The following is a 14,309-nucleotide window of genomic DNA, read 5'->3' as shown; positions in this document are numbered from 1 at the left end:
CTATGACACACACTGACCACAGGGGGCAAGTAGCTCAATGCAGGAGCTACCTGCCCCCTGGTGGTCAGTGCACTCCCATAGGGGGAGCTCTGCTCAGCCACAAGCCAGGCTGACGGCTGCCAGTACAGCAGTGGTGGTGGGAGCCTCTCCTGCCTCTTCAGCAGCGCTAAGGATGTCCGACTGCAGCTTAGGCCTGCTCCCCGCTGGCAAGTGGACATCCCCCGAGGGCTGCTGGGCTGCCAGAGGGATGTCTGACTGCCAGCTTGGGCCCGATCCCCCAGGGAGCGGGCTTAAGCCAGCAGGTGGACATCCTCCGAGGGGTCCCAGACTGCAAGAGGGCATAGGCCGGGCTGAGGGACCCCCCCCCCACCCCAGTGCACACACTAGAGGCCCGGTGCATGAAAATTCATGCACTAGAGGGGGGCGTATCTCAGCCCAGCCTGACCTCTCTCACAGTCCAGGAGCCTTCAAGGGCAAAGGTGACACCCCATCACACCTCTGCTGCTGCCACTGCTGGCAGCGCAAAGCTCAGCCGGCCCTGGTTACCTGAGCCTCGGGCAGCCCTGGGTGGCTGGGCAGCCGCCATCCAAGGCTTGCCTATGCCTTGGGCCAGCCCTGGGTGTCAGGGGGGACGGAGGGGACTGGGGGACTTTGGAGGCAGGCACGCCTGCTGCCCCAGCGGGACTGAGGGGACGGGGCCCCGCCATCTTGTGGCTGTGTGGCACCACCATCTTTGAGGGCAGGGCAGTCAATTAGCATATTCCCTCTTTATTAGAAAGGATAGGTCATATAATCTTATTGGTCACTTTGCATAATAAGGTTACATCTGATTGGTTAATTCTTGGTATGATACCAGAAATCTTTATGTACAAGTATAGACACCTGATTTTTTTAAAAATCACTTTGGAGCAAAAAAGGGTAGGTAATTATTATTTTTATCTTTGTAAATCAATCAGAAATTATACCTTTTTTATTTGGTCAGATCGGCAAAAATGTATTTTGTGGTGTGCTGCAGAATTTTAGTAATGAGTTTATGTGTGCCATGTGATGAAAAAGGTTAAAAATTGTAGCCCTAACTGGTTTGGCTCAGTGGATAGAGCATCGGCCTGCACACTGAAGGTCCAGGTTCAATTCCAGTCAAGGGCATGTACCTTGGTTGCAGGCACATCCCCAGTAGGGGGTGCGCAGGAGGCAGCTGATTGATGTTTCTCTCTCATTGATGTTTCCAACTCTCTATCCCTCTCCTTTCCTCTCTGTAAAAAAAATCAATAAAATATTTTTTTTTAAATTGTAGATGTAGAGGATCCCATCCCAACCCACTTCCTCTCTCTTTACCATTTAATCTCTTGCAAACAGTATTTATATGTGTATCATATATTTAAGAACAAAAACACCTTCAGATCCACCAAAAATTCCTTGGCATTTGCCAAAGGAGTTGAAAACATATGTCCACAACAAAAAACCTGCAAACAGATGTTTATAACACCTCTATTTATACTTGCCAAAACTTGGAGGCAGCCAAGATATCTTTCAGAAGGTGAATAAATAAATTGTGGTACATCTGGACAATAGAATATTATTCGGTGTTAAAAGGAAATGAGGGGGTGGTCAATTGGGGGGAAAAGGGGACATATGTAAAACTTTAGACAATAAAATAATAAATAAATAAAATTCTTTGTAAAATATGAAAAAAAAGGAAATGAGCTTGCAAGCTGTGAAAAGACATGAAGAAACCTTAAATGCGTATTATTACGTAAAAGAAACCAAAGTGAAAAGGCTACATACAGTGTATAATTCCAACTAAACTATGGAGACAATAAAAAGATCTGTGATTGCCAGTGGGTAGGAGAAGGGAGAGATGTGAGATGAATAGGTGAAGCACAGAGGATTTTTACGCCACTGAAAATACTATTGTTGTAGGCAATTAGACAGACTTGAGCAGAGCAAGGACCATGGGCCAGGTGCCCAGCAAAGGGCAATCAATTGTAGGGTGGGACCTTGCCCCCAGTGACTTTTCCTCCCCTAGCATATTGCTGGTCAAGCAGTTTGGACCCCCTGACCTTTCTTCCTCCCTAAAGATAACATCTATGCCTCAGTTTCAACAAAACCAACCTCAGGACCAGCTGCATTGAATAAGGACCACCTGCCCTGGTGTCAACCAATCAATCAGTGGAGACCACAACCCTGAAAGAACACACCTAGAAAACGGCTGAATATTACATTGAGATCTTCTCCTGGGATACCCCCCCCCTAAAATCTCTACCCTTAAAAACACTTAGGATGGAGGACTCAGTGTGCTCTCTCTCCAGGGAACACTCCTGCGCCTTTCCCTTTTCCTTCCCCCTCCTCCTCCTTGACTCAGGCACTTTACCATTAGCTTCCTCACTCCCAAGCTCCAAGAGCCCTTCCTTTACCTCTATAACTTGTTTCCTAAGACCACTTCTTCTAGGAATTACTATTTCTACCCAATAAATGTTCTCTTACAGTTTGGGTCTGGACTTTGAATTCTTTCCTAGCCAGAACCCAAGTACTGAGGTTGCTAAACCCAGGTTTGGTCTGACCCCACTAGTATAATACCTGGTGCTGTTCCCACCGCCTACAACACTATGATACCACAATGTTGGCATGTCATTTACATTTGTTAAGACCCATAAAATGTAGAACACCAAGAGTGAACCCTAATGTAAAGTATGGACTTTGGATGATAATTATGTATCAATATAGCTTTATCAATTGTAACAAAGGTACCCACCACTCTAGTGGAGGATACTGATAATAGAGATAGATGGCTATGCATATTATTGTGGGAGCAGGGGGTATATGGGAAATCTCTGTACCTTCCCCACAATTTTGCTGTGAACCTAAAACTGCTCTAAAAAATTAAAGTTTTAACTTAAAAACTCATTTGACCATAAAAAAAATAAGACATTTCACCAAAAATTCTAATCACCAATCACTCTATCAAAGCCCACTTAGTTGTCTATATGCACTGTCTAAATTTCCTTATCTCACAATTTACTTAATCCACAATAATCTGATTTCAGCCTGTGGCTACACAAACTCATTCTCACTGTTAGGTCTGATCAAATAATCAAACTGATACTCCCTCCCCTCAGAAACTGACCAATAAAAGCTATTTCTTCAAGTCTTTTCTTTTTTTAATCTCCCAGAAAATCATTGGAAGTGTTGACCCCTGACTTCTTTTTTTTCTTTTTTTTTTCATTGATCTCAGAGAGGGAGAGGGAGGGAGAGAAACATCAATGAGAGAGAATCATTGATTGGCTGCTTCCTATACACCCCCTCCTGGAGATTGAGCCTGCAACCCAGGTATGTGCCCTTGACCAGAATCGAACCTGGCACCCTTTCATCCGCAGGCCTACACTCTATCCATTGAGCAAAACCGGCTGGGGCACCACTGACTTCTTAAAAACCTTTTGTCCCTTGGCTTTATTGGTTCCTTTTTCTCCAAACTGTTCTATTTCTTCTCAGTCTCCTTGATCAACTCCTTTTAAATGCTAATGTTCCTCAGGTGTTGGCTTTAGAATCTATGTTCTTTTCACTCTACACATTCTCCCAGGGTAACTCATCTACTCCCAGGATTTAGTGCAGACATAGACAAACTCTAAACACTTTAACATGGTCCTGTGTGATCTGGCTTCTGGATATGTCTCCTACTTCATCCTTTTCCACGCTCTCTCTTAAGACTCCAAGCATGCTCAGCTTCTTTCAGGTCCTCAAATATCAATTTTCTTTCTGGTTTCTTACTCTTTGAACACGTTCCCTCAGCTTGAAATATATGCTAATCCTTTCTCTGATAAAACTCCGACTTGACCTTTAGGCTTCACCTTAAGATAAGATCCTCTTAGTTCAAGGCTCCAAAACATACCTTCTGTCTGTCCACTTCTATCACATCTCTAGTCTACCTTCAGGTTCAAACCATCATCATCTCTTTCTCACCTAGAATACTGTGAAGAATTCCCAATCAGATCTCTCCATTCCACCCCACCCCCACCCTCAACAAGGGTTCACCATAGTTACCAGAGGAATATTTTAGAAATGGAAATGTAATTTTGTCACAGCCTGCTTAAAATATTTCAAAGGTTTCTCACTGCAATTAGAATGAAATGCATAGAAAAAAAAATAAGAATGAAATGCAAACTCCTTTTTATGACCTAAAGACAATGTATGATCAATCAATCCAACCTTCCCTTAGTTCACTCTTACTTTCATCATCTACAGAGGCATTAGGCCCTTAGAACATCCCAAGGTCTTTACCTGGGGCCTTGATGTTTGCTATTCCCTCTGCATGAAATATTCTTTCTCCTTTTCTCTTCATATAGCTGAAACCTTGTCATTCTCAAGGACTCAATCTAGGTATTAACTCCTCAGATATATATTCTCTGACAAACCTATCTAAGTAGATCTCTCCTACCATCTCAGCACAACCAGTACTTACTACACATATTCTGTAATTACACTGTTTGTTACTTGTTTATTAAATTTCTTGCCTTATAGGTAGCTTGTCTGTTCCACTGACCACTGTTTTCCTACTATGTCATATAGTTAATGCTCAGTAAATTATTGTTGAAGTTTTGGGAGGGAAGATAATGGGAGTTTGTTTCTAGGCATGTCAAGTTAAGTCTCAAAAATATAAGACAACCATTTGGCAACATTCAGAATGGATGGGAATTATAGGTCTGGATCATGGAGTAGGGAGTTAGGATTAAAGATAGCAATTTGAAACATCAACTTGACAGTTAAAATGAATAAGAACATGAAGAACAAAGATAATGAAGTTAAGAACCAAAAGTGAACAGAGTGTGAGTCAGCAAATGAGATTGACAATGATTAAAAAGGTAAGAGAAAAATACACTGAGGTCCTAGAAGGGAAAAATCAGGAAGCAAAGACTAGTCAATCAGTACAAATGCTGCTGAGTTAAAACATAAATTACAAAACTGAATTACGCATGTCACTGGGAATACTAAAAAAATAAATTTAGAGCACTGGGGAGAGTAGCCCTATTTTAAAGGGTTATGGTGTGATTCAGAATACAAGGAGAAACAGTAAATGCAAACTACTTGTTAAACAAGTAAAGGGGGAAAGGATGACAGTGTGAAGGATAGCTGGATAAAGAATAATTACAGTGGGGCCTTGACTTACCAGTGTCCCGACTAACGAGTTTTTCGAGATACGAGCCGTCTCTGGGCCAATTTTTTGCTTTGAGTTGCGAGCTAAAATTCGGGTTACGAGCCAGCTTCAGATACCCCACTGCTAGTTGGCACAGCGAACGTCACAGTGAACGCCAGATGAGCCCAGCATCACGTGTCTCACTCGTTCACTTTATGATTTGACATACGAGTAATTTGAGTTACGAGCTCCGTCACGGAACGAATTAAACTCGTAAATCAAGGCCCCACTGTATTTTTATAGACTAAAGGGCTGAGTTTTAAAAAATGAAAAGAATGATTATGTGGGAAAGAAGAAGTTTAAGGATTCTAAGTCCTGAAAGAGCTGAGAAAGTGGTGAGGTGGTGCTAGCTGTGGATAAAGTATGGTCTACAGAGCTCTGGAAGTCAAAGACCCTTTCGGCTGATCTGCTAGAGGTTAACATCATTTTCATGGCAATACCAATACATTCCTTGCCCTTTTCATTCACAGTAATGGTGCAAAAGCAATACTGAGTTAAACTGCCGGTGCCTTAAACACACATCAAGGCAGTGACATTGAGCTATACCAGCAGTCATTGCTCTAATAAACACTACCATATGCTCTCAAACACACAGAGATAGCTAATTAAAAATGTCCTTACTGATGCAGTAAAAACTACTAATTTTATTAAATCTTGACCATGAATACAATGCCCATTTAAAAAATATTCTATGTGACAAAATGAAACTACCCATAAAGCCCTTCTGCTACATACTAAGGTTGATAGCTGTCTCAAAGAAAAGCTCATGAACAATTGTTTGAACTGCAGGCTGATCTGATTTATTGTGGAGCCCTGTTTTTACTTTGAGGTGCTGCTGACAAACTACGATTATTCAGACATGAGTATTTGGCAGACAATTTCTCACAAATGAAGTAAGCCTGATAATTCAAGGAAAATAACTGATTATTTTTGCCACTGATAACATTTCAAGGTTTCAAACAATAACTAAAATTCTAAATAACTTGTGTCTACCACTGTCAGCTTCACAGCTTCTCAATACTCATTCTCTAATGAGATCAGTAGTTATAATAATAAATGTGACCTTTGATATAATATAATGAAATGTGTTAACATTTGAAAGCTCTGTATAAACCAATGGACCAATAATTTCCAAATGACCAATGCATGCTGTTAGAAACTAATGTATGGGTAAAAGATCCATTCAAAGTACAAGACCAAACAATGGATTTCAATTTAACAGAGCACAAAGTTTACAGATATGGCTTCAGATTCTGTATTGCAACTAACCTCTAAGAAACTACCACTTATAGTAGTGTATTATCAAAGAAGAATATCCATAATTGTCTGAAAAAGCTATTACAATACCCCTACCTTAGCAACTATGTATCTGTGTGAGGCTGAATTTTCTGCATGCACTTCAACCAAAACAACATATTGCAGCAGACTAAATGGAGAAGCAAGGGGGAGAATCCAGTTTCTTCTGATGAGCTAGACATTACAGAAATCTGCAAAAATGTAGAACAATGCCACAGGTCTCACTAATTTTTCTTTTTTCATACTGAAATCCCAAATAATTTTTAGAGTGTAAAGGGGCCCTGAGTTCAAAAAAGTTGACAGCCACTGACCCAGGAGAAATAACTCTTAGCTGGCTTCTAAGTAAAATATTTAGATAAAGAGATGCTACTCATTAAGAGGGAGGGAAATAAAAGAGGCGAATTTTAATTTTGAAAAACATATAAGCTAGCAAGTATACAGAACTAAGAGAAACATTGAGGGCTCAGCTAAGGTTTGATTACTACATTTGTACTCTTGCTGGCCACAATTTTTTCTAGCAATACACAGTAGCCTGGGAGAAGTAGATGATAGGCTAAATGGAGGACTGGAAAGAGGTAAGGCAGATGGGGAAATTTTAAGAAGGACAAATGAAATGGTGCTGGTTTTCATGTTAAGACAACCAAATCTGAGGTCTAACCTAGGAAAAAGAGGTGAAGCCAGAGGCCTCCACTATTTGTCTAATTCTTCCCTTACTGGGAATAAGGAAAGAGTCCCTCGTGTTGGGCCTATGTTCAAAAGCAAAATTAGGCTCTGTCAAACTTTCAGGATATGTAAGAAATATAAATCAGTAATGGGTTTATATTCTTGCCTTCCATAAAATTACTAATAATGTAATGCATTTTTCAAGAACCATGGGTGGGGCTTATAGTTTAAACTGTATTATAGTGAGTTGCTTTTGTACTTTAGATATAAAAACCCCATGGAGAAAATTCTAGGCAGATCTGCTTTATGCCAAATTCTGTTTAATTACAGTACATATATTTGAGTATGTTAACTGATAATAAACAAAGGTTATTGGAGCTTAAAATGAAATGAAGTCAGCTAAATAAAAATTAAGTATTCTACCCTAAAACAGGACTATGCTAAGTAGGTTTCTCCTTTTACAAGGTTTCACTTGAGTTTCAATTTTAAGGACATAGTTATTTTTCTTGTCATTTGTTCTCTATCAAATTATTTCCTAGTTTTAAATGGAATTAATTTATCATAAAATGGCTGTTTTTTTCTGATTACATTAGAAATAGCCATCAAAAACTTCTGATCCTAAATATTCCATTTTGTATCACATTCCATTGTACTGCAGAAATAGAAGTCTTTGTCAGTCTTATAACTCACAACTAACTTAAATCTCAGCCATGAACTTCTGAATTTTCCAGTCTCTTATTTTCATATGACTTACTATGTAATATACACTATTCAAACCAGTTTGACAATTACTGCCTCTACCTTTCCAGTCTTCCATGTAAACAAAAGGCCACAGGAAGACATGGCCTGTCATTACAAGTTACATGATATTGGTTGAGTCACATCTGCACCAGGCCTTAGTTTCCTCATCTATAGAAATGATAACTACATTTATCCTTTGCTAGCTCTCAGGATAGTTGCGAGGATTAAATAAGATTTTTAAAAACTGTAAATCATAATACAAATAGAAGATATTATGAACTAAAAAACAGATTATATATTCAAAAGACTAAGAAACAAACTATCATATAAAATTACAAACTGAGTTTTAAAAAGTTGGATTTTAGATGAATAATAATTTAGGTATGTTGGAGAATGAAAAAATCTATAAGTTAGAGAAATAAAAGGCTTCCAACAGCAACAAAAATCTCTAAAATGATATGATCCACAGTTTTAACTTATCCTCACTTTGGGAAAAAAATTAATGATACTTGTGTATCATTTTATAACTTTGGTAAAATGTTAAATCACTTTATAATAAGCATCCAACTATATTTTGGAATTTGAATCCAAATGTATTATTTCCTAAATATATTTTATACTTATATCTTAACTAATCCCTAAGTTTTCCTAAGTTATTTGTTAAATCTCATTTTTTTTATATTATGTAACAAAAATTGTCCTTGACTGCAAGTCCAAAATTCTCATTTCAATTAACTAGACCTCCCCCGCCATCTCCCCACCACCACCCCCAAAAAAAACCACCATACCACTGAATTGTTATAAATAGCAAAACTGGGTTTCTCCCTTTCTGGCTAATCCTTATGTGAAACCATAATAAAATTTGGAGAAAGGGGGCTAAAAAGGGGGAAAATGGTTTTTCAGTTTATAATCTAGATCAGGCTGTTTTTGTAAATGCAGTGTTAGAACATGGCCACACCCATATTATCTAGGGCTGCTTTTGCAGCAATGGCAGAGATGAGTTAATAAAGACATTCGCCTTGACAGAAAATGTTTACCAAACAATGAGCTAGACAATCAATACTAAAATAAACAAATTCCAAACAATAAAGAATGTAAATTTAAAAAAAAAATTCCAATAAGTCAAAATGTTTTCATTTATAATGAGATTAATATTTGCTTCTGTTCGATCTAGATAACTTTTATTTTGGTTCAGCTGGGATGTGATCAATCTGACTACTTACCATCTCCACTACTAATATCCTGGTCCAAAACCCCTGGATTACCACAATTATCTCTCATTTGATCTTCTTGTCTCATTCAATCTACTATAGTCTATCCTCAAACACAGCAGTCTGACCAATCCTTTAAAAAATTGTCCCATATATCTTTCCTTTGCTCTATGTCTTTCAATGACCTTTCATTGCATTCTGAATAACAGCCAAAGCTTAAAATGGCCTATAAAGCCTTATATAATTTGGGACATATTCTTTCTTGCCTCATCTTTTATTACTCTCCCCTTCCCTCATTCCCTCTTCCACCAAACTAACCTCCTTCCTGTTCCTTGAACAAAAAGCCAGGAATATTCTGTATTAAGTATTTTATAATGGCCATTCTCCCTGCCCGGAACATTGGGTTTGTTTATTTTTTGTGGGGTTTTGTTTTTTTGGTTTGTTTGTTTTTTGTTTTTTGTTTTCAGTTATCTGCGTTACTAACTCAGTTACTTAAAGTGTTTGCTCAAATCTCATCTTCAAATGAGGCCTATCCAGGCTACGCCATTCCATAACTCCCTATTTCTTTACCTTCTAACTATTATATATACTTAATTTTTGCTATATTATATTTATTATTTGTCTTCTCTCCCACCCTACTGAATCTAAGCTGCAGAGGCTTGGAACACTTGTAGTTTGTGGGAAGAAGGGAGAGGAGAATAAATGATGCTTATGAATAAGGAGGTAGAAAAATATATGCTTTTCCTCAACTGAGTAGGAGAGCAGGCAGGCAAGAATAATTTTCCAAGTTAAAAAACTTGAAACCCTTAAATTATGTGACTTTTTCCTTTAAAATAAAAACTGGCAAACTCCCCAAAACTCTACTCTTTAAAAGAAGAAAAAAAAAAGGATTTGCAGGAGAGGAGAGAATTATCTACAACTGCCAAATGATTTTTAAAAAACAACAACTACGTGCCACTCTTGAGGCTTGTTGTTTAACATATTATCTAAAAATGCCAAGTTTGCCGAAACCGGTTTGGCTCAGGGGATAGAGCGTCAGCCTGCGGACTGAAGGGTCCCGGGTTCGATTCCGGTCAAGGGCATGTACCTTGGTTGCGGGCATATCCCCAGTAGGAGATGTGCAGGAGGCAGCTGAATCGATGTTTCTCTCTCATCGATGTTTCTAACTCTCTATCTCTCTCCCTTCCTCTCTGTAAAAAAATCAATAAAATATATTTTAAAAAAAATAAAAAATAAAAATAAAAATGCCAAGTCAATTAAGACAGGGGGGGGGGCGAGACTTTGTACTATGTAAACTCCTACAGCTTACTGTTTTAACACATAAAAAGAATTTAATAAGACCTGCCCTAGAACTCAAGTATGCCTATTCCAAAGCCTGCTCTATTGGGGCATCCTCCCATACAAAGTTGTGGGTCCAAATCCTGGCCAGGGCACATACCTAGCTTGTGGGTTCCATCCCCAGGTGAGGCACATATAGAAGGCAACCAAGTGATATATATATCCCACCCATCCTCTCACTCTAAAATCAGTAAAAATATATCCTCAAGTGAGGATTTAAAAAACAACAACAATTTAACATGACCAATCAATATAGTTTCATAAATGAAATATCCCTAGATAATTTTATAAATATTTACTCCAAACTACTGGCACCTATAACTTGCTTCCAACTGACTATTGAGATTACAGTTGCCAATTCAAAGCACAGTTACAGACTGAATTAAAGCCAAAGTTAATGTCACATTATGAATGCAGTAAGGCAAGTACAGCAGAGCAGTGTCTCTTGTGCCTAGTCCCATAATCCCAAATGACTGCCACAGCAATTGTTCATAATGGTTTCTGTCTCTAAGAATGAATAAATTGAATAAAACAGTTAATATAGCAAAACCAGTAACAACATCCTTCTGATTCAGAGGTGCAAACTTAAAAACACGTATTTGATTGCCTGAAACCTTGATCAATGTAAGACCTTGAAGAATTACATATACACAATATAACTGCACTCTCTAAAAAGCCAAAAAATAAATAAATTCTTTATTTTGAAATGGTATTGATTGAATGAATCTTGTTAAGGAACTTAGGTTGATTACAAGATGGCAGAGCATTAGAATGTCATTATAAAGTTCTATTTTAAATAATGATTATCCATCAAACAAATAATAATTTCTTGTAATTGTCAAGTGCCTACCAGAGAGAGATCTTTGCCTTACTCTACAACCAAACACTTTTTAAATTAAGCTACCATTTTCTGAGTATTTACTATATGTCAGGTACTGTGCTAAGTGCGTAAGTATAGTTACATGTCTTTAATCCTCACAACAACCCTATAAGATTGACACTTCTATTATCTGCATTTTACAGAGAAGAAAACTGAGGCTTAAATAAGTTAAAGAATAGCTTAAACCAAGAACTCAAGTATGCCTATTCCAAAGCCTGCTCTTAACCATTACAAGAACTGCCTCTCTTAATTCTCCTTGAATCTACATTATAGTATTAATATAAATGAAGCTGAATATTATCTTTTTCTACACTGTAAATGTTTAATTAATGTTGGCTAATTCCAGGGGAAGTAAAAGTTTCTTAATCCTCCACAGTCTTGTGTACTTTACAGCTGTTCACAATTAGAATAAATAAATCAAAGTGGAAAGTATGTTTTCAAAATAAAATTTGCAAATGTGGGTGTCCAACCTTTCAGAAAATATTAGTTACATGACTTAAGCAAATGTGTAAAAAGAGCCAAACTAATTACACATAAATTCACTCCCAATTTCTATCAATTTGTGTGCGACTTTGGCCTGGTCATTTAACCTTCCTTCATGACTCATCTGCAAAAAATAGTGATAGACTAAATAACCTGATGATAATACATTATTATCCTAATTTTAACCAGCTGTTAAAAGATAAATATCTGGGAGGCAGAAAGGTTTACTTATACCTGAATTTATATTACAGAATACACATTATGAAGTAGGGACAGATTTACTATGCTAAAATTCCTCCAAATCCTTTGAGAACAGGTATTCTCTAAAAAAAGTTTTAATAATAGTAGTTATAAATAGCTATTATTTATTGGCCTGTTTTACATACACACCTACATTACTGATACCTTACTAACAAAAGACTATGCTCTTAACCTCACTTAACTTCGCCAGCCTTAAGTCACCTTAAGTGATGTGTCCGTTGTGTTATAGTACTAAAACTTAAGAATTAGGTATAAAGTGCCTAGTGAAGGGCCTGGCACAAGTGCATAAATTTAATAAATGTGATTGTTATTTCAGTATTACTCATATTATCAATAAAACTTCTTATATAACTCGAAATCTTGACTGGGTAATTAGACTGCCACCGGAAATGCTACGATTTATATACCTTTTTAACTGTAACTGATACTAAACCATCTCAAAACCGGAGATACTCTGGGTGAAGAAAACACTTTGTAGCAACCAACACTGTCTTTATGTAGTGAGTACCATGCCTAACCACATAATTAAAACACAAACAACAAAACTGCTTTTGGGATTAGCCATTCTACTTTACAGGGGACTCCCCTCCCTTTAAAATCAGACCAAACGCCAACAGCATACAGCCTTGTTAGGTGCCCACGATTCAGGCGACCACAGCCCTTCTCGGGACACTGACCCCGGGCGCAGGGCACACCTCGGTGTCACCGCAGCCCAGCAGCCACCCCTTCTCCTCTCCAGCCGCAGGGCAGTCCCGGGAGCGGCGGGGGCGCTTCGGGCTTTAATGTACCCATTCTCCTCCTCCACCTCTCCCTCCAGGGCAGGCGGGGCGTTTCTAGCAAGTCCAGTTCCTGAGCGGGGCGTGGGAATTGGGACAGAGTGCGGGGCGCGCGAGAAGCGTCACGGCCGGACCCAGAGCAAAGGAGGCGGCGCTGGAAGTGGGAGCCCGGCCCGGGTACCTTGTGTCCAGCGGCAGAAGATGGTGTCAGAGAGACCGGGACTGCTCTTGGTGCCCCACACCAGCTCCACCAGCTCTTTAGTCTGTTCGGACATGATGGGGTACCGGCGAACGGGTTTTGGCTTTCAGGACTCCCGCCCCGGAACATGGGGAAGGGGCGGCTCCGGAGACAGGAGTTGCGGGACGGCAGAGCCAAAGCCGCTGGAAGCTTAGACGCGAGGCCGGCAAAAGGAGAAAGACCTGCATGCAGGGACTGCGCCTGTCAAGCCCGCTCCAGCGGCAGCTAAGTTTCCCGTACCGGAAGTACCGAACCACCCACTTCCGGCTCCTCTCTCGCTCCCACCCCCACCACACCCAGGAACCCGGGAGTCACCGCCCCGGAAGCGGAAGTGGGCGTGGAAAGAGGTGCGGACCTCTGTGGAAGCCGCTGGTCATCCTGAGCTCAGTCCCTGGCCCGAGGTGTTTTTATTTTACAGGGAGGAAGGGAGAGAGAGAGACATGGACGTCGCTGTAAGAGACAAACATGAATGGGTGGCCCCCTCATGCACCCGACTGGGGAGGAGCCCGAAACCTGGGTATGTGCCCCGCGGGGAATGGAGCCCGCCACCTTTTCGTGTAAAAGGATGCTCCAGCAGACTGAGCCACACCCGCCGCGGCAGAGTGGAAGCTCTGGTATTGGCAGGCACGCCACATCCCTGGGCGCTGCCATTTTTCTGAAATCCTGGACGCTTCCTCTGCACACTGCTGTGGTCTTAGCTGGAGGCTAAGTCCAAGCCCTAGGGCAGTGATGGCGAACCTTTTGAGCTCGGCGTGTCAGCATTTTGAAAAACCCTAACTTAACTCTGGTGCCGTGTCACATACAGAATTTTTTTGATATTTGCAACCATAGTAAAACAAAGACATATTTTTGATATTTATTTTATATAAATGCCATTTAACAAAAATCAACCAAAAAAATGAGTTCGCGTGTCAGCTCTGACACAGGTGTCATAGGTTCGCCATCACTGCCCTAGGGCCTAGAGCCGTGGTCAGTAAACTGCGGCTCGCAAGCCACATGCGGCTCTTTGGCCCCTTGATAAGTTTAAAAAATTTGGCTCTCTAAAGAAATTTCAGCCGAAACCGGTTTGGCTCAGTGGATAGAGCGTCGGCCTGCGGACTGAAGGGTCCTGGGTTCGATTCCGGTCAAGGGCATGTGCCTGGGTTGCGGGCACCTCCCCAGTGGGAGATGTGCAGGAGGCAGCTGATCGATGTTTCTCTTTTCATCGATGTTTCTAGTGTCTGTCTCTCTCCCT

At 40.1% G+C, this 14,309-nt stretch overlaps 1 protein-coding gene across 4 annotated transcripts in view; it reads right to left on the bottom strand.

Moving 5' to 3' along the window:
- Window positions 1-13,315, bottom strand: part of MINDY3 (MINDY lysine 48 deubiquitinase 3) — a 114,425-nt gene extending 101,110 nt beyond the window's left edge. For all 4 annotated transcript variants that reach the window (XR_002831543.1, XM_006098218.3, XM_014463857.2 and 1 more), the window contains exon 1: window positions 13,019-13,315. Coding sequence is in view for 3 of the 4 variants with exons in the window: in XM_006098218.3 (XP_006098280.1) it covers window positions 13,019-13,112 (94 nt within the window). In the remaining variant the exon portion in view is untranslated. The remainder of the gene's footprint in view (window positions 1-13,018) is intronic.
- Between the last annotated feature and the right edge of the window lie 994 nt (window positions 13,316-14,309).

Source organism: Myotis lucifugus, unplaced genomic scaffold (genome assembly GCF_000147115.1).
Source record: "Myotis lucifugus unplaced genomic scaffold, Myoluc2.0 scaffold_223, whole genome shotgun sequence".
In the NCBI taxonomy this organism is placed as follows: domain Eukaryota; kingdom Metazoa; phylum Chordata; class Mammalia; order Chiroptera; family Vespertilionidae; genus Myotis; species Myotis lucifugus.
The sequence above is the reverse complement of the archived record's forward strand: the minus strand, read 5'-3'. Positions and strand labels throughout refer to the sequence as shown.